At 24.9% G+C, this 26,167-nt stretch overlaps 2 protein-coding genes across 8 annotated transcripts in view; one reads left to right on the top strand and one right to left on the bottom strand.

Annotated features, from left to right (window-relative positions):
• LOC100206424 (alpha-1-macroglobulin) overlaps positions 1–26,167 on the top strand; it is a 141,685-nt gene that overhangs the window by 30,784 nt on the left and 84,734 nt on the right. For 3 of the 7 annotated variants that reach the window (XM_065816348.1, XM_065816349.1, XM_065816346.1), the window contains exons 6-25: positions 345–543; positions 4,932–5,034; positions 5,290–5,511; positions 6,459–6,635; positions 10,362–10,502; positions 14,825–14,902; positions 15,214–15,615; positions 16,011–16,160; positions 19,440–19,583; positions 19,878–19,983; positions 20,141–20,231; positions 20,313–20,547; positions 20,643–21,201; positions 21,317–21,398; positions 23,648–23,778; positions 23,948–24,211; positions 24,284–24,495; positions 24,596–24,748; positions 24,986–25,048; positions 25,244–25,465. In XM_065816348.1, the coding sequence (XP_065672420.1) occupies positions 345–543; positions 4,932–5,034; positions 5,290–5,511; positions 6,459–6,635; positions 10,362–10,502; positions 14,825–14,902; positions 15,214–15,615; positions 16,011–16,160; positions 19,440–19,583; positions 19,878–19,983; positions 20,141–20,231; positions 20,313–20,547; positions 20,643–21,201; positions 21,317–21,398; positions 23,648–23,778; positions 23,948–24,211; positions 24,284–24,495; positions 24,596–24,748; positions 24,986–25,048; positions 25,244–25,465 (3,734 nt within the window). The remainder of the gene's footprint in view (positions 1–344; positions 544–4,931; positions 5,035–5,289; positions 5,512–6,458; positions 6,636–10,361; positions 10,503–14,824; positions 14,903–15,213; positions 15,616–16,010; positions 16,161–19,439; positions 19,584–19,877; positions 19,984–20,140; positions 20,232–20,312; positions 20,548–20,642; positions 21,202–21,316; positions 21,399–23,647; positions 23,779–23,947; positions 24,212–24,283; positions 24,496–24,595; positions 24,749–24,985; positions 25,049–25,243; positions 25,466–26,167) is intronic. The other 4 variants (XM_065816350.1, XM_065816351.1, XM_065816347.1 and 1 more) reach the window with 2 other exon arrangements.
• The window catches only part of LOC136090180 (uncharacterized), an 82,960-nt gene that overhangs the window by 16,951 nt on the left and 39,842 nt on the right, over positions 1–26,167 (bottom strand). Inside the window, exons 3-4 of the mRNA XM_065816354.1 lie at positions 8,147–8,670; positions 7,796–8,038 (exon numbers count right to left, since the gene is read on the bottom strand). The gene's annotated coding sequence lies outside the window, so the exon portion shown is untranslated. The remainder of the gene's footprint in view (positions 1–7,795; positions 8,039–8,146; positions 8,671–26,167) is intronic.

Here is a 26,167-nt window from a genome sequence, read left to right as displayed (position 1 = left end):
TCTTTTTCAAATAATTCTTCAAATAATAGTTACCATTTTATAAGTTGCTAACCTTTTATTAAATAATTTAATTTCCTTTTTATTGTATTTTTTGCTATTGCCTATTTTGTCGTAATTAATAAAAAATAGTAATTTATATTTTATTACCATAGAATATTTGTATATAAAATTAAATGTTTTTTAAACCCAGCTGAAGATGGCTATAAAATAGTCAAAACATGTATTGTTGTTTTATGTATGTTTATGTTATGTATGTTTATGTTATGTATAGTTTTTATTAATAAGTGGAAAAACATTTGTCTTATTTCTCAATTGTTTATATATATTCACACATTTATATATAGGTTTTGCTTCATTTGAACTGCCTACATCAGAAAAGCCTGTTATGGGCATATGGAAAATAAGAGCTGAAATAGATGGATACTCAGCAACACTTGAAGTTGAAGTGAAAGAGTATGTGCTTCCACAATATCAAGTTACTGTGAAACCACCTGGTTTTATTTCAAAAGATATGGATGAAATTAGCACTGAAGTGTGTGCCAAGTATGTATTTTATTATTTATATTTTAACAAAGTTAAATATTTTAGACATTTCAACTTTTATTTTTAAATGAATTTAAATTTAAAAAGTTGCTTTAGAATCATAACACAATGAAAGTTTCAAGTACTATAACAACATTAACTATTGATTACTGTGATTACTTACAGGGCTCTTGTAAATGCTCTTTTTTATGGAACCTATATACTCAGAGAGCAAACATACGGAACATGGCAGCCATATTTTTTGCCAAGTTACTGCATGGCATAAATGAGTAAAAACAACATGTTTTTAAAAAATATTTGTTTTGAAAAATGTAAAAACTTTTTATGTTTTTTTTGTGCAAAATTATTAGTTTAAAAAAATTTATTTATAAACAAAAATTTATGTAGCAAATTAATAAATGCTTTAAAAAAAATAACAGCAAAAAAAAAAAAATTGTTATTTATAAGTAACTTAGCTAAAATTAAGACTTGACAAAAGTTTTACAGTTTTTAAATTTTTAAAAATTAGTTGCTTAATTGAACCTAAACTTTCAATGCCAATGCATTATCATACTCTTGCTGTCAAGTCACTAGAATTTCTTTTCTTTTTACATAATTAACACTTTTTCTTATGATTGAATGTTTTTAGTCTATTTTAAGCTTGAATATTGTTTTCATGCTTCAATTTAATTTGATGACAATTCACAAAAAATAAACTTTTTAATTTAATCATCAGAATTGATTTTATCTAAAAGCATATCATTACAATTCTTTTTGAGAAAAATAGTATGGCTCAAATGATCTGAATATTAATTCCATTTGTAAAAAGAATGCAAATGTTGTTTCATTAGCAAAATTTTAATTTATAACTTACATTTTTGATTTACATGCTCTTGATACTTTTATCAAAATGCTCAGATTTAAGTTTATATGCAAACTTCAAATCCTTTTTGAAAGTCTAGTGATATTATCACTAAGTTTATATTTTTCTTGAATCTTAGCTGTAATTACGAAATGTTTGTTACATAATAGAGATGCTCTTGTATTTTTTAATGTACCACATCTGCTAAAAATCAATATTATGAGTTGGTTCACATAGGTGTTTAATTGAACTGGAAATGCTACTATTTTTAGTACAGTTAATATTAAAAAATCTCCACATTGTCTGGTTGATGGTGGCCATAACAGAAGTAACACTATTAATTTTTAGTTCTATATATCTTCAGTATAATTTATTATAGTTAGGATGTTAAATAACATCCTAATACCTCCATTAGCGGAATTTTCAGTATAAAAATATGCTACAGTTTGTTACTATATTCTAGATATTCTTCTGAGCATAAAAACTTATGTTTAGCATGTTTAGCATGTCCATAATGTTGAGGTAATGTAACAACTCCATAGTATAAGCTTGTAAATGTATCATAATCAACACATTCAGCTATTCACATTCCATCAAGAATTAAAGCACTTATTTTCATGAATTTTCATGACACTCACTTTTTTTCATAAACTCAGTGGAGAACACATTTTCCTGTAAACAAAAAGTTTTAGTGTCTCAAGTTTGGAGTTGGTCAGAATGGGGCACATGGTCTAATTGCTTTGTAACTTGTGATAATGGTACTTTAAGCAGAACTAGAGTATGCCTTGATATCAATTTTTGTGTTGGAAATACAATTGATATACAGAGTTGCTATGGCAACTGCACAAGTAGTGTTACATAAGCTTGTTTAATTTAAAATCATGTTGCAAAATTTAGGAAAAGATGAAAGTTACTTAGAAAAAGAATTAAGGTAAAAAAGATAGCATGAATTATAAAAATTAAAATTTATAGTTGAAAGTTGAAGTTGAAAGAATAAATAATCATTTAGAGATCTTTTTAAATGTTTTACTTATTTTAAAGGGTTTTTTTTAATTTTTTTATATTATCAAATGAAATTAATTCTTAATAAATTAATTGATTAATAAATAAAAAAAAGTAAACCTTAGAAAATAAAATTGGAAACATATTTTTTGTATATAATACGTAATATAAATTTCGTATACAATATATATGAATTTTGTGGTTCAAATAATGATACAGTTTTTTATGTCTGTATGCTTCTCTTGATTAGCAAAAGGCTTAACTTTATTTCCAAAAGAAAGAGTTTCATGTTTGAATCTTTTAAATAAAAAAAGATTGAACACTTTGACCAACTTTTGCAAAAGTTTTACTCTCTACTATTTAACAAGTTTAAGCACTTGTCGAGAGTATTGAAGAGAGTTCTGTAGAAGTTCTTTTTTTCTGTGTAGCTCTTTTTTCTGTAGAACACTTTTGCTGACCACAGGTTCTGAAAGAGTTTAGTTTCAGAAATGGATTAAGATTTTTCTGGAATGTTAGGATAAGTGTGGTCATTAGATTAATGAGATAAGTTAAAAAAAAAACTCTTTAAAAATAGTTCTGCCTTTTCTTCGGAGAGGTAATAAGATCAGATCGATGAGAGGAGAATTGACATTTACTAATGACACTACTAAAGATTATTTGAAAGTTTGCAGAGAACTTCTTAAGACCTTCTTAAGAACTTCTTAAGAACTTCTTAAGAACTTCTTAAGAACTTCTTAAGAACTTCTTAAGAACTTCTTAAGAACTTCTTAAGAACTTCTTAAGAACTTCTTAAGAACTTCTTAAAATCTTTATAAGAACTTCTTAAGAACTTCTTAAGAACTTCTTAAGAACTTCTTTAGAACTTCTTAAGAACTTCTTTAGAACTTCTCAAGAACTTCTTAAGAACTTCTTAAGACCTTCTTAAGACTTTCTTAAGACCTTCTTAAGACCTTCTCAAGATTTTTAGACTTAGGCTTTTAAAGAGAACTTCTTAAGACCTTAGGTTTAGACTTTTAGACATTTTTGTATTAATTTTTTTTGCAATAGTAAAAAGACACTGTTTTTCTTAAATAATAAAAATAATATAAGAATTGTTAAAACAAAGGAAAATAACTTTACAAGGATAGTGCGTAGAAAATATTACAAGGAAATTAGATAGAAGGCACACTTTTCAGCAACAGCAGCAGAAAAGGATCAGCCCAAAGACCATCACAAAGAAAATTATGAAAGGAATTCAGTCAGCCATATAGTAATTGAAAAAATGATGAATTTGATGTAGTTTAATGAAATTATAGGTCTGACTTAAAGTAAAATGGGTAGAAACTAAGCATAAGCCAAGATAATAACACAAATCGAGGAGTAACTGACTTGAGTTGTCTGGACAAATTACAAAGACAAAAATTATGATTTTTACTGCAAGTAAGATTAGTGGTACTAGAGCCAATCCATTTAATAAGATAAACAGTTGCTAAAAACAAGATTGCCAGCTGAATAAACAGAGAGAGTTTTTCAATTTGATCAAAATTATTATTGAAAAGAGTGCAGTTTTGGAACAAAAAAAAATAATATTTATCAATACAGAGATCCAAAGGTGAAACAGCCAAATTAAAATTAGTCTGACAAAGAGCAATTCAGTCTGATAAATTTTGCATCAGTTAATATTTGATGTATAGAAACAGTTTGTTGATGACAATTGTTTTTAATGTAAAATATTTTTTGGTGCTGTTGTTACAATTTAAATAACTTATATAACTTGACTCAATCCCTGACCTTGTGTGTCATGTACTGATAGTACATGACACACTAAGCTAAGCTATGTCTTATTCTCACTATTCATCCTAATGTTATAACAAAGGCCTTCTTTTTTGACTTTGACAATTTTTATATTTAAAGTTAGCATTTTTTTCTGGAAACTTTTATACTCTTGTCTGGGGTTCACCTAAGGTTCCAGCTATCTAAAAGGTTCCAGCTATCTAAAAGGTTCCAGCTATCTAAAAGGTTCCAGCTATCTAAAAGGTTCCAGCTATCTAAAAGGTTCCAGCTATCTAAAACTGAAATAAAGAATAAGAATATATGTACCATAAGAAGAATAATGCACCAAGGAAATTAAGGAGAATAATGTACCACAAGGAGGTATATACCATATGGAGATATATGTACGATAAGAAGAAAGGAGCTTTGCATAGCCATTACTAAAGAAGTATAAGCAAAAAACCATGTAGACTAGGATGTAGCATTCATCATTCTAGGAAGGAATTGATGTAACACAGGTTTACATCTGTCATGCTATTAGTTTAAGAAGGGATGCAAGGCTAGTCAACAGAAATTGTCTGCTCACCCCTACACAAGTTTTACACATATAAATGATTTTTTTTCTTTTTAGAGGCGTAATACATAAAACAATCAACCTTATAGCTGTATTATATATTTTATACTATTTAAAACTATTTTGAATTTAGTTTAAATATTTAAATTATATATTTAGATATTTGTATAATGTATAATATATATTTAGATGTTTATATAATGTAAAATATATATTTAGATACTCTTATGGAAAGTCTGTAGTAGGTGTGATGACTGCTCAAATTTGTCAAAATAAAGATTACTTTAATCAACAAGACTACTGCTTACAAGTTGTAAAAAAGGTTATTAAAAGATTCATGTAAACAAAACTGTATTTATGTTTCTTAAGTAAACAAAACTATATATAATAAAACTGAATTAAAAAGCACTGAAAATTCTTTATAAAGAGTTCTCTGAGATAAACATAGCTTGAAGTTGAAGAAAAATCTTTTTAGTAATTGACTTCATAAACCAACATTAAAACTATATAGAATATTGTTTTTATTTTATTCTTAATTATATAATTCTTTATATTTATATGAACTTATATTCATTAGATTGATGGATGTGCAACATTTAAGACTTCAATGCGTTCTTTAGTTAAAAGTTCAACTCAATGGTATTACCCAACAATTAGTTTTAATGCTCAAGTAAAAGAAGATGCAACTGGTATATCACTTAATTCATCAGTGGAAACAGTCTCTGTGGTAAATAATCCAATCAAGTTGACATTTGAGGGTAGTGATGTATTTAAGCCAGGGTTTCCAATAACTATCAAGGTACCTTTTTTTGTATACTTTTATTTACCAAGCAAAATTTTATTACTAATATTGTTAAATTATTTATTATTGATAATTTTTTTTTTGTATAATTGATTTAGTGGTTTTTCTATATAAAATATGTTAAAACCTTGTGTTAATGTCAAGTTCTTTATATTAAGATAAAACCTGCCCAAATCCAAACCCCCAGTTGATGTATGTACTGTACAAAAAATATAGAAAATGTAGAAATAAATCAAAACAAAAACAAGAAGAAAAAAATACAATGTGAAAAACATGCAAATGGCTCTGAGCAATAAAAAAAAGTGTTTTTAAAAATCTTTCAAGATTTCAAATTCAAGCTTTTATTACAAAAGTCTTTTTCAACAATTTGTTGCACTCCCAGTTGTTATTTTAATGCAATCCTCAAAATTTTCATATTCAATGAGATTTTTATTCACACAGAAGAGAAATTAATGAACTTTTATATTGAAATATAAAAGTTCAATTGTTTTTATAAAGCAACCATCATCAAAAATTCAAATTTTTATTATTGATTTGAATGTCAAATTAAAATGAATGTCACTAATAAAATTTGAAGGTGACAAATTTTATTAGTGTTTTTATTCTTTTTACAGAACAAAGTTATCAAAAATATTTTTAAAATTATATAAGTTTTAGTGACACCTCCTTAGTTGATATTTTTATAAAATAACAAGAAACTGTATTTGGATAGTTATCCTTCTAGTGGTGGTATCACAAAAAGTCTTGATCTACAAAACAGGTTAACACCCGAAGGGACATCCAGTTGTAAAAATCTATTTTAACTCTCCCATATTTAAATAAGAAAATGAAATTATAAAAGCCCATCCTAACCACATGTCAAACCATTGATGTTAAACTTAAAAAAAGATATATATTTATATATATATATTGATATATATGCATATGTGTTCTTATGTTTTAAGCTTTTAGCAAGCTACATTGATAACACACCAGCAGGATCGATACTGGTAAACATCAGTGCTGGAACAACTGGTTATTCCTCTTCTGATTTATTAAATGGTGTATTTGAAGTTAAAGGTGGCTTCTTAAATGTTGTACTTCCTGACATTCCATTTAATGCACAAAGTATTAACTTGTTAGTAAGTAAATGTTTTATTTATTTTTGATTTCATATTTTTTTAAATAAAATATTATAATTTAGTGTCTACTACATTGATACATTATATAATTTTACACTTTCTTATTTTAATACTTTTTAATATTTTTTATACTTAAATATTTTACTTTAGTTATATAGAATTTAAGTAATTGTAAAAATAGTTCAAATTTAATTTTTAAATTATTACGTTTTATTATTTTATTGTACACTTTTATTTTTAATCATTTACACAAAAAAAAGTTTTAAAATAATAACAAAAATAAATTAAAAATTACAATGAAGTGATAAATTGAAAACAATAACAAATATTTTAATAAATATATAAATACCACACTGCTGTAAAAAAATGAAATATTGCTTGATGTCATGACCCAGAAAAATCCTTTGGGGTATGATTGTACTATCATTGGTGGTTACTAGGTTATAAGTCTCTAAATCTGGTTACACCGTCCGTGGAAGAAAATCCATTTTCAAATTTTGCATAAAATCCCATTAAATACATAGCTGGTAAGTAACTAACAAAGTTGGTTTTAAGAATTTTTATTTATCCCAAAAACATAACAAAGATATTTATGCAGTAAATTCACTGGTAAATAACAATTCTTCAATTCTTACAAAGCAAAGTTTCAATTCTAGTTATTTTTTCCTGAGAAAAACGTCATAACTTGTAATATTCCTAATCTATTTTTTTGCTGTTGAAGTCTGTGATGCATCTTTGTCTGTCTTCATATTCTGGGTGGTTGCTTGGTCTCTTGTACCTTTGCCAATTGTTTCTGAAAAGATGATGGAGTGCTTCAGCTGCAACTGCTCAATTCTTTCAGCATAGCTGTAATCAAAAGTATTGCCAAAACAAGCATGGACAACACCATTGAATTTTCTTAGTGTGTCAATAAAGGGAACAGCTGGAAAGAAAGAGTGCTGCTGGGCTAATCTCTCCAAAACATCCACATTCTTCAAAAGCTTCCTTCACTCATTTCCAGCCAGTTGTCCACCATGAAATGGCTGCTGTTGAATATGATGTAATGCCAGCCATTGCAATGAATGTCTGATAATCTCTTCTGATTGATTCAAAAGTTCTCAGAGATCCACACTTAGCAAGATCTTTTGATGAAATGTCACACCAAGAGCATGGGTGTGCACTGGAATGTGCTTGTAGACCACAAATGATGTTTGCCAGTTTCATATCACAGGACAAAATAAAAGGAAGTTTTTCAATGTTCAGCAGATCAAAAACTTGCTTGACATTGCTATAGTTTTCCTGGAGATCTTCAGAAATGGCAATCAGTAACTGACGCTTAACACCAGAATCTTTGGCCAGAGAATTGGTGAGAAGTTGTTTAAGTCTTTGCAGTGAATGACAAGTTTATCCACCTGATTTGTGCCCTTGTCAGTTGCAACTTTGATCCAAGTTTTGGTAAAATGACTTTCAAGTTTTTTGCTCAACTGGTTAAACTTAGAGAGGAAGTTCTTTTCTACAATCCGACTTGAAACAACTTGATTTAGTGTTGACACCAGCTTTTTCACACCAGAATTGGACAGCCCTGTGTTGTGTTGCATATAAACAAGATCTTTTGCTGTCAGTTTTGGTTCTTTATTAAAAAGTCTTCTTGCTCTTAAAGATAAACCTTTGAAATAGTTAAGAAAGATTTTACATTATTATGCATTACATAGACTTAAAATATGAAGTTAAAACTTTAAATATCTAATGCAATGTTACCTGGAAGAACTGGAATAGAGTAGCCTCCTATTCCCTCTGTCTGCTAAAAAGAACTGTTCCATGGGGTGAAGCTTCCTTGTTGGTAATGACTGATGCTGCAGCTCTTTCAGCTGCAACAGAGTCCTTTGACACAACTTCTGCTAAATTCTTTCGCAAAGTGGACTTTGAGCAACTGTGTGGAAGACCCTTGCCAACTATTGAAAAGCATTGAGAACATCTTCTTTCAACTGAGTTCTGGTTGCTTTAGGTTTTTGGGTTGCCATGACTGGATGTGGGGAATTGTGCTTTGCTTTGCCAACTGAGCAAATCAAACAATCACAAACTGAATCTCTTGTAACTTGACAGACTTTGATATTGGAGAAATCAAACACCTGTAGTTGGGTTTGAAGCTTCCTTTCCTCAAGCCTCCTAAGGTTGGAACGGCAACGCTCACAAATGCCAGTTGGGACTTTTGGATCATTAAAGTCAATTGGCTGCTTCAGAATTTGTTGCATTTTTTCTGTCATGAAGCCGGTTAAAAAGCGACTACCCTTGCCAAGACACAAGAAGCAAACAGTCTTTTTGTTCTCTTCGTGGGTTTTTGCTCGATTTGGCATGTTTTGTTAATTCAGATACTAAATCTATGAAAAAAATCGATTGAATAACTAATGCTCACGCTTTTTCTGAGAATTTTATCATAAAAATTTATAAAAAAGCAAGTTCGATTTTTTTCTTAAATTTTTTTGGTACAAATAACTTGTATATTCTTTTTTAATTAAAAAAAGCTCCAATTTTTTTTTCTTCCCAAAACAACTTAGTTAACACAATCTGTCAAAATTTATAAAGTGGATGAAAGTAAAAGTTATAAAAAATTAAGTTTTATTGCTCTAGAGTTAAATATTTTGTAGTATTTTTAATGCGATTTTATGCAAATTTGAGAATGGATTTTCTTCCACAGACGGTGTAACCAGATTTTGGGACTTATAACCTAGTAACCAACAATGATAGTACAATCATACCCTTAAAGGACTTTTCTGGGTCATGACATCAAGCAATATTTCATTTTTTTACAACAGTGACCAGTGTCATTTGTAAATTTAATTTAAATTTACAAATTTGAATTAAATTTGTAATGACACTGGGCCTGTTAAAAATTTTTTCGATACCTAGAAAAATAAAAGTAAATATCATTTTATAAACATGTAAAAATCACAAACAAGCATTCTGTTTTTTAAATTTGTATTATCATTTATAATTAAACATTTTGTTTTTTATAAATCATTCCTTGTTATTCATTTTAATCTATTGTTTAAATCACTAGTTGTAGTGTTTTATGTTATCAATGCTATTTTTATTATTTACTTAGTTTATTAGTGTTTTATGTTATTAATATTATTTTTATTATTTACTTATTTTACTAGTAAAGTTTTTTTAGTCATGTATTGATTAAAGTTAAAAAATTACGAAAATAGAATTCGTCATTTTTAAAAAAAACTGAAATTTTATACCTTTCAACCGAATATCTCTAATAGAAATTTGATGTTTAGTTTCATCATTTAATTTTGATGTCTAGAACTGAATGAACAAAACAACTTTCAGATTATAAAAAAATACATATCTTTTGGTAAAATATTTGATTTACTGATGATGTCATGCTAAAATTAAAGTACTAAATCATTTTTATCTGATAGTTTACTAGACTAAAAATTTTAATGTTGCTATTTAATAAGCATTTCATTGAACTTTTTACATGGTACATAAAAACACTAAACTTAAAACTATCAATTTTAAAAAATCTATTGTGAATTGTATTCTTAATAAAGTATGCTGTAGATTTCTGTGTGTATATGTGAATTGTATTCTTTATAAAGTATGCTGTATATTATAAAGTCTTGTATATTTCTTTTTTGCTGGTTATAAAAATATAATTTTTGTTCAATTAAAGATATAGCATTTTTAATATTATTTTGTACTCAAAACAAAAAATTTCAATAAGTCTTTTTTTTAAAGGCAATTTATGAAAGACCTAAAATTGTTAATTCTGGTGAAAGTGATTGGGAACGACAGTCATCTGCTAGTAAATCAATTGATGCATGGTATTCACCTTCTCATAGTTACTTGTTTATAGAGAAACCCAAAACAGCTGTGAAAGTATGATTCTTTTTTTTTATTTTTGCTTAAACTTTAATTTTTTATTTATACGTGCAATATAATTAATTTGATATTTATTATCATATATTTGAGTTAAAATTATTAATAAAAAAATTGTTTTAAATATTATATATATATGATGGTAATTAAACGTTTTCATGAAATGCTGTTCCACGATGCTCCATGATAAGACCGTTAGGTGGGCTCTTTTAATTGACATAAAAATGTTTGAATATATAAATAAATAGAGTGTGATGGAATAATAATGATGATGATGATAATGATGATGATGATGAATGCAAAATGTTTTATTGATAAATGCACTTTCCCAAAGCACCTCTGCATACTTAAATAAGTATTGAAGTGACATCTTTATGTTCTGGGATTAACAGAGTGTCACCTCCATGTTCTTAAAGCAATGGGATGCCACCACCATGTTCTTAAAGTGATAAAAATTTTTTCCATGTTCTTGGATACCTTTATATTCTTAGTGTAAAGGTGTACCATGTATGTATTCTTGAAGTAATGGCCTACAGCCTCTATATTCTTGATGTAGTAGCATACCACCTTGGTATAATTAGTAATTATTTTTATTATTATTTTTATTAAATTAAGTTTTTTACCGAACAGATGCGAACCATAAGCTCATTGTTAAAGCATTGTTTAGCAAGCCAACTTGTGTAGCTGAAGCAGTATAGCCATGTAAATGATGCACTATGGCAACTATTAAGTTACTAGTCTAGTTTATCTAGGAAACCGTTGATAGTAGAGGAATTGAAAATCTCATCTGACAAAGCGTTCCAATTATTTGCAATCTGATTGTTGAAAAAGTTAAATAAAGCCAAAAAAAATAATCAAGCCAAGCAATTACTGTTGATTTTGCAACAGCTATAGACAGGAGGAATGTATAAAGGTCCAATATCCTCTTAATAAACTTTTTTGTTTTCAAATTTTCAAATTTTTGGATAAGATCAGTTCAAGTTTAGTACATCTTGTCTTGTAGTCAAAGTGTTATTCATGGAGTATTTTTGTGACACGATGCACAAAGATCAATGTTCAGTTGTATTAATGTCTTTTTTAAGATGAGGGCACCAAGCAGTGATAGCATTCTAGATGTGGATGTACATAAATTGTGTATGAAAGTATACTTTAAAATATCTAAAATTTTATTTACCTTTGTAGCAGTACTGAATGCTTGACTCTACTTTATACTTAAGGTCATCAGAAAGTTGAACCCTAAAATCTTTTTCATGTTGTTGATTCTAGCTGGATTCTTTTGACTACATTGTTTGAGTCATATTCATCAATGAAAATGATGAACAGATTTGGATTGGTTAATGTGTGTAAATTTACATTTTCTATGTTAAGTTGCATAAGTCATATTTGGACCCAATTGACAATATTATCAATGTCAGCTTGCAAAAGACCTTTTTATTCATTTTGCAAATGCTTTTGCTGCTAATGTGTTCTAGCAAAACATTGGTATAGAATAGTGTTGGACCAATAATTCCACTCGTAATCTTTTTCCATTCGAATGCAATGTTACCAAGGAGGACACGTTGTGTTCTGTTGGGAAGAAAAGGATTATTCAAATTAAAAATTTTTTCTCTAATCTCATATGTTTTAAGCTTTTTTATAAACTTTTTGTGAGAAACTTTGTTATATGTATTGGCAAAATCAAGAAAAAAACCAACCAAGTAAATTTGTAATGCAGGGTTTTTAGCTAACAAATTTGTGTTGATATTTAGAGAGAAAATTGTTTAATATTAAGTGTTGCATAATCAGATCTTTGATCTATTATTTTGCATGGTACTGAAGTGGTAGAAATTAGACTGTAGTTTGTTGAGTCTTTGAGCTGTTTTTGAACAAAGAAGTTACATTCACCAAAAGCTATACTTTCGGTACTATTCCTTGTTCCATTTGTAAAATTATGGTAAGCAGTGCTCAGTTTAAAGAAAATAAGAACTTATTAGATCTTCACCATAAGACTTATAACTGTTGAGTATTTCAAGGTGTTTTTGAACAGATTTATAATCAAATGAAATATCGAACAGAGAAGGTTTCAGCAAACACATATTGGAATATTTTTTATAATATATTGGCAATTAACGTTCTATTGCTACAGAGTTAACTAGATGAAGAATCCAGACTGTTAACAATTGCTGACAATATATTTGCAGTTAATTTAGGTAAATAAAATTTTTGGATTATTCTTGTTGTTGGCTAAGTTGTGGTCAAAAGAACAAATTGCAGCTTGAGTTTCTTTCTTTACCAAATTTCAAGTACCCTTGTAGCCGGGGTGATAATTTTCCATTTGCTGTTACAGTTGAGATACCAGAGCTCTTTTGTTTGATTAGTGATAAAAGTTCTCAGATTAACCAGAGTAGTTTGCTTTTTTTATTGTTCAAAAAGGATACATGAAATGAATTCTTTGCAGCTACTATTATAGGTACTGCAAAAGATTTGATACCATTTGTCAATAAATGGTCTAAGTTTTTGAATAGATTTTCTCAGTTCTGTTTTTTAATTAATAAATTTGTTACAATTCTCTTTTTATAAATAAGTTTTGAACTTGGTTATTGAAGTTTTGAAAAGATTATAGTGGATATAGCCAATTGATAATACCGAGATAGAGGCCAGTAACCTTGTGTACTTTTTTCTAAAGGTGAACCAATAATAACCTCATAAATACAATTGACTGATCTGTTAGACTGATAAACTGTGAATAAAGGTTGGTTTGGAAAAATGTTAATGTAGGTAGAGACTACTGATAGTGTTTACAAGTTTCTAAACAAGTTTCAGTGCTTGAGGTATATACCCACTATATTATACCCTATTATATTTGAGAACTTTCAATTTTGCGTACAGTGAAACTACAATTACCATAAATTACAATACTACCACCATGAGTAGATTCTGAAAATGTTATAACCTGGAAGAGATAGAGCAGAAAATTCGTTAAACCAGATCTCTGTGACAAAAATGATATCATAATTATAGTTAGCAACAACAACTGAAAGTTCCAGAAGTTTGTTTTGTTTCAAAGATGTTGCTAAGGTATACAAATTGCTTAAAAACCTGTTAGGTGATGTTTTTAGGTTTAATGTTTGATATAAAATAATAACTTGATATATAATAACTCTTTTGTTTTTATTTTTATAAATGCACAAAAAGTTAAGCATTTGTTCAGAAACTGACTCCTGGTTATCTATCTTGTTTTTGTTGTTTATGTTTTTACCTTTTTGTTGTTTATATTTTTGGAAGTGTTTTATGAGTTAAGCATATGATTTTAATTTTTAAAATGTTTTCAGTATTAAAAAGTTTGATATTTTACATACCTAATTGTTATACTCCTTAAGGTAAGATATTTTACATACCTAAACATTATACTCCTTAAGGTAAAATATTTTACATACCTAAACATTATACTCCAAGGTGCAAAAAATCTGAATAGTGATTAAATTTTTTCAATTTATTTTTAATCTTTGTCATACAGAGGCTTTTATCGCTGCACAATTAATTCCCCAAAAAATTATATATATATGTGTGTGTGTGTGTGTGTGTGTGTGTGTTAAGCACAGATCGTGAAATTGCGCATTTCATGATATGTGCTCATTTCATCAACTGGATAGCGTGATTGTTCGGATTGTGAAATTTTGAATTTTTATTGTCATTGTTTGAATAGTTATATTTATTATATATAATATATATTCAAAATTATCTTAAATAGGGATTTGCGCAGTCTCTACAATGTATTTATAAAATGAGCATGTGCTCATTTCATACATACATCGACTGACTATATATATTAAAATACACAGATTATATATTAAAAAATAGTAAATATAAATATTTAAACTTAATAAATATAATAAAAGAAATTAAATATAAATAATATTTAATAAATGAAATTTAATTTATATATTAATTATAATAATATTATAATAAATTAAACTTAATAAATTAAATATTATTTATCACGCAGAATATAAATTTAAAACAAACAACATTCATGAAATGTGCAATTTCATAATGTGTGTAACATATATTTATATATTTTTTTATGATATATCATTTTTATATATATTCATATATAATTTCATAATCTGTGTGTAACATATATTTATATATATGTTATGCTCAGCTTTTATTTTTATTCTACAACTTCTGAAGTTGAATTAGCATTACTCTAGATGAATTAAAATTTTATTTTATATTAATAAATTTTTTTTTTTTGTAAGTGTATAAAGTTTTAAATTCGTTAAAGTAAAGTTCCATAAAGTACCATTTTCATTTAAATGACATTTTAATTTATTTTATAGAATGGTACCATAGCTACAGTTTTAGTTCACTACACTTCAGTTGATGCTGTACCAAAAAAAAGAACAGTTTTTTATTCAGTAATTTTTTTAACAATTTTTTTAATAAAGTAATTTTAAACATTTTTTTTTTGTACTACTGTAAAGTATAGTGTATACCAACTTTTGAAAAAGTTGAGAAATCAATACTTCTGTGGTTGTTTGAGTTGAAAAAAAAAAAAAAAAACTTGAATTGAAGTGTCAAAGTAAAAAATAGTTTTTTTAAAAGAATTGGCATTTTTTTCATTTTCAATCATTTTTGGGGAACGGATATACACTAGCTTGGCCTTTAGCAGCAGTATATAATATTTATAAAAAATAAAGTATTTTATTTTAATCAAATTATATTTAAGCTTGTTTGCACTGGAAACATTCGAGCATCTGGATATAAGAATATAAAGTTTGTTGCTGCTACTACTATAGTACAAGCACAGACAACTACAACAGCCCAACCAATAACTACAACAACCCAACCAACAACTACCACAACGACCAAAAAAAATGCTGAATCTTTTTCTAACAATACAGATGAATTATCACTTTCTAGGAAAATCATATTACCTGTTTGGGGAACTGAAAAGCCTGTAACTCGGCCACCTTTACCATTAAAATACAGTAAGAGTTATTTTACTATTTCATTCCCTGTTACTTCAAAAATGATGCCACTTTGTCATATGTTGGTATATTACTTGTACGGAAATGAGGTGGTAGCAGATAATACTGATGTTGAAGTTGTTAATGAATTTGAAAATAAGGTAAATTGAAATTGATTAAATGCTTTCTAAGAATTATTATGGTTTTTTGTATTCTGCTAGAAAGTGTAAAAAAAAAATTAATTAACATACATAAGTATATAAGTACCCAAACATAATATGAATATAATATTGAGTTAAATGAAAATCAGAGTTTTACTAATAAATCTATTTTACTAGCTTTTTGAAAAATTCAATGGAAAAGAGATATAAGTTAACATCATTAGGAGTCTTACATTATTTTTAAATTAATTTAATTTAACTTGTATTTTATTAATTAGAACGACCATATGACTATCTCCTATTTTTTCACTATAGATATTGAATAAGAATATGTTTATTGTTGAAAGATTTTTTTTTTTTTAAATAATGAAAATTAATAAATAACTGTTCTTTAGGTTACAATTTCATTTGGTAAGGAGGAAGTTCGTCCTGGAGACAATATAAAGCTAACAGTGAAAGGTTCTCCAAAGTCAAGAGTTGCAATTGCAGCTGTTGATAAAAGTGTACATTTCCTTGCTAAGGGCTATGATATTAAACCTGAAGATGTAAGTTTAGTAGTATTACCCTTTATTTATACTATATTATTATTATTGTTATTTATTTATACTGTCTATTATTTATATCATTTTTATTTACATTTATTTACTTAATCAGTTTTATTTAAAAATTTAATTTTTTTACATTAAGAGACTTGTATGCTTTTTAATTTTTATAAATTTATTTTATTTTTTTTTTACATTTTCTTTTTGTTTTATTTTTTTGGTTTGAATATTTAGTTGGCTACTAAATTAGTTATTTTATTCAGTAATTCAGTTTAAAATTCTCCAAATTTCAACCAAACACGGTGATATGACAGAGAATAAAAAATAAGACTTTAATATTTTAGAAATAAAGTATAAATAATACTTCAATTCGAAATTAGATTGCTAGATATAAGATAATATAACAAAAGATAATAAAATAATATTTCTTAATATTAATATGTTAACTTGTAAACAAAAGCTTTTACTGGTAACATTTACTGGTAACCATTATTTAATTGGGAAGATTTAAAATTTTGTTTACAGATTTCACCTTTATAAATTTTGAAAAAATTCAGCCAGATTGCTGAATTAGTGATCTAAAATCATCACAATCCAGCCTTAATATAATTTTTTAAAAAGAACATATTACTATAATGTTATGTTTTACATAAAAAAATATATATATATATATAAAACAACTTGGTTAAAAAAATTACTAAATCATTACTATACTATTAAATATTTGATTTCATAGATAAGTATATTTTATTTTATATTTTTGTTTCAATATTACAAATAGGGTGATATTATTTTGTTAAATATATGATACATAAATCAATTAAGGCTCATTGGTAATTATATTCACATGTATTTTAATTATATTTATTTGTAATCATATTTAAAAATTGCTTCTCTGTGCAGCGACCTTGTTCGTCAAGGTTTGTGTTTTGGAATTATAGAGTTGATATAGGGTTGTAACCACAACTAAAGTAGCCTCCTTGACTGTAGAAGTTTTCTCAGTCTTGGGGAGGTGAATAAAAAATTAAAAAAAAAAAAACTCTTGAAATTATTTTACAACAGTAAGATAAATTACAGAAATTTCACTCTGAATAAAAGTTTTTAATTTTCAAAAATAAAAATATACAGTTTTAAAGATTCTATTACTAAACAGTAACTAAACTGTAGCAGACTTGGATGGTAATGGAGTGTGATTTCAGGCTATTCCTGACCATGCATGTCTATATATATATATATATATATATATATATATATATATATATATATATATATATATATATATATATATATATATATATATATATATATATATTATATAATTTGATGACTAGATGTTTAGACGTTTTGACAATTTAAATATGTAGGAAAAGTACTGAAAAGATCTAGTTAAACTAGAAAAAAAAACTTAACTAAAAAACAAAAAGAAAAAAATTCCTAAAAAAAATTTAATTAAATATAACTAAAATAAAACTCAAAAAACTGAAACCTGAAGTAAAAATTATTTTAAATTACATTTTTAATTATGGTTGAAATAAATAACTTTTAAACCTTGATCTTTTTTTCTTTTTTTTTAAAGTTACATGAATGCTTTTACATCAAGTATCAAATTGCTTTTAATTGATTAATAATAGATAAACAAATTTTATTTAAGTTATCAAATTGTATACATGATATTTTTTATTTATATAAGTATGTATGTATTTTTCCGAAAAGTTGAAAAAAAAAATACAAAAAAATTAAAAATTGTTTAAAAAATAACTTAAAATTTTTAATCATTTCATGCTTTGATTAGTAAATAAACAGAAAAATGATTTTAATAATACTTTTTGATAAATTTTTGTTTATTAAATTTAGTTTTTTGCCTTATTTAAAAGAAATAAAACAATTAAATCATTTCACTGGAAATAATAATAAACTGAATTTTTTTTAAATTCATAATATGAATTTTTTTAAAATTAAGTCTGTCAGTTTATTATACTATAAAATATTTTATTAAATAATATATATGTCATATATTATATTTTTTTAACTCAAAAAAAATGCGGCCATGCTGATTCCTTGCTTAAATTATTTTTCACTTTAAACTGATGGTTGCTTTTTACAGTGCAAAAATAATAATAGATCCTAATCTATATAAATCAGTCATACTTCAAAAACCTGTTTTTTGAACTGAATAAATATTTTATTTGAAATTGAACTAGAGTTTTTCTATTAATTTTGAAACTGTTTGACTTTCAATTTTTTTTTTTAAACTAGGGATCAGAATTGTTGTTTTACAAGATTTAATTACTATGCTATTAAAAACTACAGCTATTTAAAATAATTATGGATTTTATCATTAAAAAGATAATAGTAGATTATACTAGATCATATTAGATAATAAACAGTGGTTGTGACTATTTTTCAAATTATTATCATATTAGTTTTTATGTGATCTGTTTGCTCAAAAAATATTAAAATGACATCAGTTTATAGTTTAGTGACTCTGTTGTTTTTATATACATATATATATATATATATATATATATATATATATATATATATATATATATATATATATATATATATATATATATATTTATATACATATATATATATATATATATTTTTTTATATACATATATATATATATATATATATTTTTTTTTATATACATATATATATATATATATATACATATATATATATATTTTTATATACATATATATATATATATATATATTTTTATATACATATATATATATATATATATTTTTATATACATATATATATATATATTTATATATATATATATTTTTTTTTATATACATATATATATATATATATATATATATATCTTTATTTTTATATACATATATATATATATATATATATATATATATATATATATTTATATATATATATATATATATATATTTATATATATATATATATATATATATATATATATATATATATATAAAATAAAGTCAATTTAAAAATAAGAATACTATTTTTTAGTTAGTATTGATTTAAATATTTAGCAGAATGTTTTATTGTTACCATTATTATTATTATTATTATTGTTATAATTATTTGTATTAATAATTATAATATATATATGTATAGAATATATAAATATAGTTATAATATATATATATATATCATATATAATATAATTATAATGTATAATAAATAAAATATTATTCTTTGTATTAATAATCTATATTATATATTTTAAAATTTATAATTCTCTGTATTAATAATTTATATTATACATTTTAAAATTTATAATTTTATTAGTTGTTGAAGATTCGAGAAGGGCTTGATATTTATCCTGGATATATCAATAATTATAATAGATGTCCTTGGCGTGAAAGAAAGAAAAAAAGTTTTTTCCCTGGCTTCTTTTCTCAAAATTTTGTTGATTCAGAAAAAGCCTTTGTTGTAAGTGAGATATAGTACAATTAAAATTTTTTGTAAGTGAGGTTTGATGCAAGTTAGAATGTTACAATTAAGATTTGTTATAAATTAGGTTTGTTGCAAATTAGACTTTTTATAATATTTAAAATTTTTTTTCTTCTATTTCTTAATAGAAAAAATTTGTTAAATACTTAAATCTCTTAAATCTCAAATTCTATAATTTTAAGACAGATAAAAATCATTTAAAGTAAAAAATCTACATATGTAGTTTTTTGTACTTTATTTCAATATAATTTTGTAATAATTTTACTTTTCAAGAATGTTCGCTTGATTGTACTTTCTTCATTGCGCATTGATGTTCGTCCCTGTTCCCAGAACTATATTTTTCCAATGGCTTTGAGTAAAAATATGAATGTTGATCTTGGTAGGTGCATCATTATATTTTTTAAAATATTTTGATTTCCTGTCAATTTAAAAAAAAATGTAAAAAAATTTTGTACCTGTATTGTAATTTTATTGTATTCACAGTTTATTATTTTTACTTTTACTCTATTTAGTTTATATTTTTTTTGTATTTTTAGTAGCATCTAGTGTAGAAAGTGTGGCATCCAAACCAGAAACTCACGTAAGAACAGAATTCCCTGAAACTTGGCTATGGACAGAGGAGCACCTGTAAAATATTCCACTAATTTTTCATATTTTAAACTAAAAATTATTGTTGACACTTTTCAAACAAAAAAAGTTTTTTTTTAGACCTGAAAATGGAACTTATATTTTTGATGTGAAAGTACCTGACACTATTACATCATGGTATGCTAGTGGATTTGCAGTTTCAAGTTCAGTCGGTCTTGGTGTTGCAGTGCCTTCAGAGTTAAGAGTGTTTCAGTCATTTTTTGTATCCCTTGTTTTACCATATTCTGTCATTCAAGGAGAAATTGTAACTCTTCCTGCTGCAGTTTTTAGTTATGTAGATGGAGCATGTATTACAGTAAGATAAATTGTGAAATCTTTGTTTTTTAAAGAAAGTTTTTTTTTTGAAGTTTTATTTTGTTTCATAAAATTGAAAAATAATTTAAACTTTAGGTTCGTGTTACATTAGGAAGTTCTAACGATTACAAAATGATTTCTGGGCCGAATTCAAAAGTTTGCTTATGTGGTGGTCGCACTGCCACTGTTTATTTTAAAATACAACCAACTGTCATTGGCAAAATATCAGTTCAAGTAACCGCACAAACATTGTCTGAAAATGTCTGTGCTGCTTATGACAATGTAGACAGGAGTATCTCGATGGCTGATATTTTAGTAAAAAAGCTCCTTGTAGAACCAGAAGGACTTAAACAAGAATATACATTTTCTAATTTCATTTGTCCAAACTCTCCTGAAAAAATATTCAAGTATTCTTTCAATCTCACACTTCCGGTAAATTTTGTAAAAGGCTCTGTTTACTCGAAAGTAACAGTTGTGGGGGATATTATGGGTTCCAGTTTAGACAACATTGAAAACTTACTTGAGATGCCAAGTGGATGCGGTGAACAAAATATGTTAAAGTTTGCGCCAAACATTTTTATTATGAACTACTTGCGCAATACAAAACAAGTCAATGAAGAAATAAAAAACAAAGCCTTAAATTTCATGAGGACAGGTTTTTGTTTCATTTTAATAATATTAACAATAATTTTATTGTTTTTAGAAAATGAATTATGATTCAAAATTATTCTGAGAAATAAATTAAATGTAAAACTATAACAAATTATTAGGTTATCAACGTGAGTTGACATACAAACATGCTGACGGATCATATAGTGCATTTGGAGAAAATGACAAAGAAGGCAGTACATGGTTAATTTAGTTTTATTTATTTATTTATGTTAAAAATGTATGTATATATATATATATATATATATATATATATATATATATATATATATATATATATATATATATATATATTTATATATATATATATATATATATATATATATATATATGTAACAAGTTTATTTGTCCGTTAATTTTTTCTCTGTATTGTCTTCAGGTTTAAATTTATTTACCAGAGTTTTAATTATAAATTAAATCTTTTGAAAATGTAGTATGACTACGAAACATGTCAAGAATAAAAAATATTGTGATTTTTATTGAATTTTTTACAAATTTATTGCTAATGCGATGTTCGAAAAATATATATATATATATATATGCTATATTTTATATACATATATAAAATATAGCATACATTGATTGCGAGCTAAGGTTGAGGCAAGACATATACAAGGCAAAATAGATGTGCATTAGCTGACTCTTTTTGCTCACCTAAATCCATACAAGTTTTTTTGGAAAATTACTTTTAATATTATACAAAAGAGACTTTAATGGTTTTTAAATAAAATCTTTATAATACTTTTGACTATCTGAAAATATTGATAATTAAATAAATAGCACTAAGTACTTGTGTGTGTGTGTATATATATATATATATATATATATATATATATATATATATATATATATATATATATATATATATATATATATATATATATATATATATATATACATATATATATATATATATATATATATATATATATATATATATATATATATATATATATTTATATATATATTAATTTATTGTATTTTTATAAGTTAATATTATATTAATAATATATTATAACATTGTTATGATTTAATACCAATTAATTAAACTTAGTTATTATTGCAGTTTTTTTATTTAAAATCTTCAATGAGATGAAATACACACAAAAAGTTTAATTGAAATATGGTAAAAGTTAAAAAATCTTGATTTTTAAATTTAGATGAATCTTCTTGATGAATTAATTACTAAGTTAAGTTGTTATACTGCAATATTTTTATTTAAAATCTTCAATAAGATAAAATGCACAAAAGTTGTTTCTTTTGGGAATTATTCAGCCAGAGGTTGTATGAGTTAGAATCAATAATTTATTTGAAATTTATTTATATAAATATGTTTTTTCAGTAGAGTTCAGTAAAGCATGTTGTTTAAGACAAATAAAAACAAGTAAAAGCTGTTAACATTTTGTAACCATTTTTAATAAAGCTGATTTTAAAGTATTTTTTATTTGTGCTCTATGAAAGATAAAAGCATTTATATTTAAAAAAATAAAAAACTTTAAGAGACATAAACTCTTCCACTCTCATTTTTTCCTTCTTATTGAAGTACTTTTATATAAAGACTTTTTCTTGGCACTTTTTTTTTGGACATGAAACTTGGCATAATACATTTGACGGTGTGACAATTTTTTTTTGACATTAATAAAGATTTTCTTTTTTTTATCAAAAGTTCTTTAGTCTGACTGACTGGATTTGCTATATTTCTTTTTGTTTGTTGATTTCATATTTTGAAAAATAAATTGAATGCAAAATTTAATTTTCATAAACGATTGCTGAACTGTATTGACTGACTGCTATACTATAACAAAAATCTGGAAAAGTTAGGAAAATTCTTATTTACTAACCAAAAAAAACTAAATTTTACAATATATTGTAAAAAAAATTTTTTTTGCAAAAATAAAATTAAAAAAAAGAATAAATAAGTTACTTGTGTTTCAAATTTCATATTAAGTTCATAATTTTTCTAATTAGTAATAATTTTTACCTTTATACTATTCATATTTATATGAAAAATCAGACAAACTTGTTCGTCAAACAATAGGGTTAACCAAATTATCAAAATACGAAATACCTAAATTAACAAATTACCAAAAATAGTTTCAGAGAGTCTTAGTTTCATATTTATAAAACAAATCCATAATTTATTGTTAATGGCCATTTTTAGTGATGTACTTCATAATTTAAAGATTTTTAATATTATAAGTTAATTTATTTTAAGTATTATTAATCTATTTTAGTTCCCATTATATTTTTATTTTGAATATAGTTATAATTAATTATAGTTTACAATTAATATTATAGTTTATAATTAATTATAGTTTATAATTAATTATAGTTTATAATTAATTATAGTTTAATTTTATTTAATTTACTATTTAATAACTTTTATTTTGTTTTTAAAGAAAAAATGTTAATAAAAAAGTTTATTATTTAAGGTTGACAGCATTTGTACTTAAATCGTATGCACAAGCTCGCCCTTGGATTGATGTTGATCAGAAAGAAATACAAGATCCTGTAAACTGGTTGCTTCAAAAACAAGATTCTAATGGTTGTTTTCCAACAATAGGTAAATTTAATGCAAGAAAAAGTAAAAATAATTAGAAAAAAACTTTAATCTTTTGTTTCTAATAAAATAATAATTGTATATCAATTTATATTTTGATATATTTTATCAAAGAAAATAATTTTTTTACATTTTACAAAAACTTTTTTAAATGCTGTTTTATTTATTATAGGAACACTACATCATCAAGCAATGAAGGGAGGAGTAAAAACTCCTGTTACACTTACAGCTTATGTAGTAATAAGTCTGTTAGAAGCTGATATTATGGCTACTCATCCTAAACTAGTGAACGCTTCAAAATGTGTTACAGATTCACTTAGTAATATTACAGATTCTTATTCTCTTTCGATAATAGCATATATGTATGCAAAAATTGGAGATATCAAAACATACAAGTCTGTAATAGACACTTTGAATAAACTTGCGGTTCGTAAAGGTAAAAAAAGTTATCCACATTTAAAAAAAAAATTTAATATAAAAAATTTATATAATGAATTTTTTTTTTAAGATGGTATGATTCATTGGGAGGAAATAAAAGTACAAGAAACCATAAAAGAACCATGGTACTATCAAGCTTCATCCACAGATATTGAGCAAACATCTTATGTTTTATTGGCTATGTTGACATTTGGTAAAAGCAGTGTTATTTCAGATGTTGTTCCAATTGTACAATGGTTATCAAAACAACGAAATAGTTTAGGAGGATGGTCTTCAACACAAGTTTGTTTTATAATTGAATTCATAGTTGTTGTTTTTGTTGTTGTTTTTTTTACAGATTGATAAATTAAAAAGTTAATATGTAATTTTTTTTTCATTTTAGGATACAGTTCTTGCAATGCAAGCATTATCAGGGTTTGCTGAATATAGTTTTGGAGCTTCACAGAACATGAATGTAGATGTTAAAGCAGGAGAAACTTTTAGTCATACATTTAAAGTAACGAAGGACAATAATCTAGTTTCACAAACTGTAGAGGTAAACCATTTACTTTTCTTGTATTTTTCTTTTAATTGGTTTTTAAAATATTTTGTTTTTATCTTTGTTATTATTTAACTTTTATGCTATCATAGATATATATACAATTAAATTAAAAAATTTTTTTTTTACAACTTTTAAGTTCAGAGATTATGATTAAAATTAAAGTTTAAAATTTCAAAAAAGTTAAAACTAAACTTAAAAATGTTAATTAATTCTTATAATGTTTTAAAATAGGGTGTTCCTGTTCCTAATACAGTTGATGTAGTTGCTTCTGGAGATGGCTGTTCACTAATCCAAGTAATTTTTTTATCTTATGTTGTATTGTTTAATTTTTATTTATTTTTTTAATTAGATAAGTTTTCAAAGTTTTTTATAAAATGTTAAAATTACTTTTATAATGATTTTAATAAATGTTAAGATATTTATAAATATAAGATAATGGATATAACATATATAATAAGTAAAGATATTGTTATTAATAATTTACTTTAGACATCTGTACAGTATAATGTAAAAGAAGTTACTTTGAAACCTTCATTCCAACTTACATCATCTGTAACACAAGTTAATGAAGCTATAACTGCACAGCAATCATGTAAACCACAAAACATCAAAGTGTGTGCATATTATACAGGCGTTGGTGACTCAAACATGGCCATTATTGATATTCAAATGATATCTGGATTTGAACCAAATAAAGAATCACTCGATAAGGTTATTTGGTTTTATTTTAAAATAATTTACTAAATAATTTTTATTTTTAAAATGAGGTTTTATTTGTTACTTTTTGGAACAAAAGAGTTAAAAGTATTTTAACTTTAAAATATATTTGATGTTTGTTCAATATTTAATCCTCAGTTGCAAGTTATAATTCTAATTTTTAATGAACTCAAGTGCAATCCAATTTAAACTATAGGTAAAAATAAATATATAAAAGTTGGAAAAAGTTTAAAGCTGTTAATTGATTAATCACCCTTTTTTTTGTTTTTTTGTTTTTAAGAAATAAAGCTGTAGTTAAATTAAGTAAGGGTATTGAGAACCTCCATAAAAATAGTTAAAATAAAAATTTTACACATTTTGACTTTTGATTTAAAGGGGAGAGGCGGTACATGGGTAATATTATTGAAGTTCTTATATTTCAAATAATTTTAGGTAAAAATAAAATTTATCACATGCCTTAACCTAATTTTACTCTATACTTGTGTATACTTATATTATAAATGCATTAAAAAGTGTTTGAACATATATTGTCCAATAGATAACATAGCAAAAAAGTTTAGGTAAAAAACAATAGCAAAATATAATAAATGGATTTAATGTGAATCTAGACTTTAGAATTACATAAATTAAATTTTATCGATACTTAATCAACAGTACCTTACATGTTATTAAAATACTTTAATGTTATTAAATGTT

This window comes from Hydra vulgaris, chromosome 13 (genome assembly GCF_038396675.1).
Source record: "Hydra vulgaris chromosome 13, alternate assembly HydraT2T_AEP".
NCBI lineage: Eukaryota > Metazoa > Cnidaria > Hydrozoa > Anthoathecata > Hydridae > Hydra > Hydra vulgaris.
This window is presented reverse-complemented; position numbering and strand designations above follow the sequence as displayed.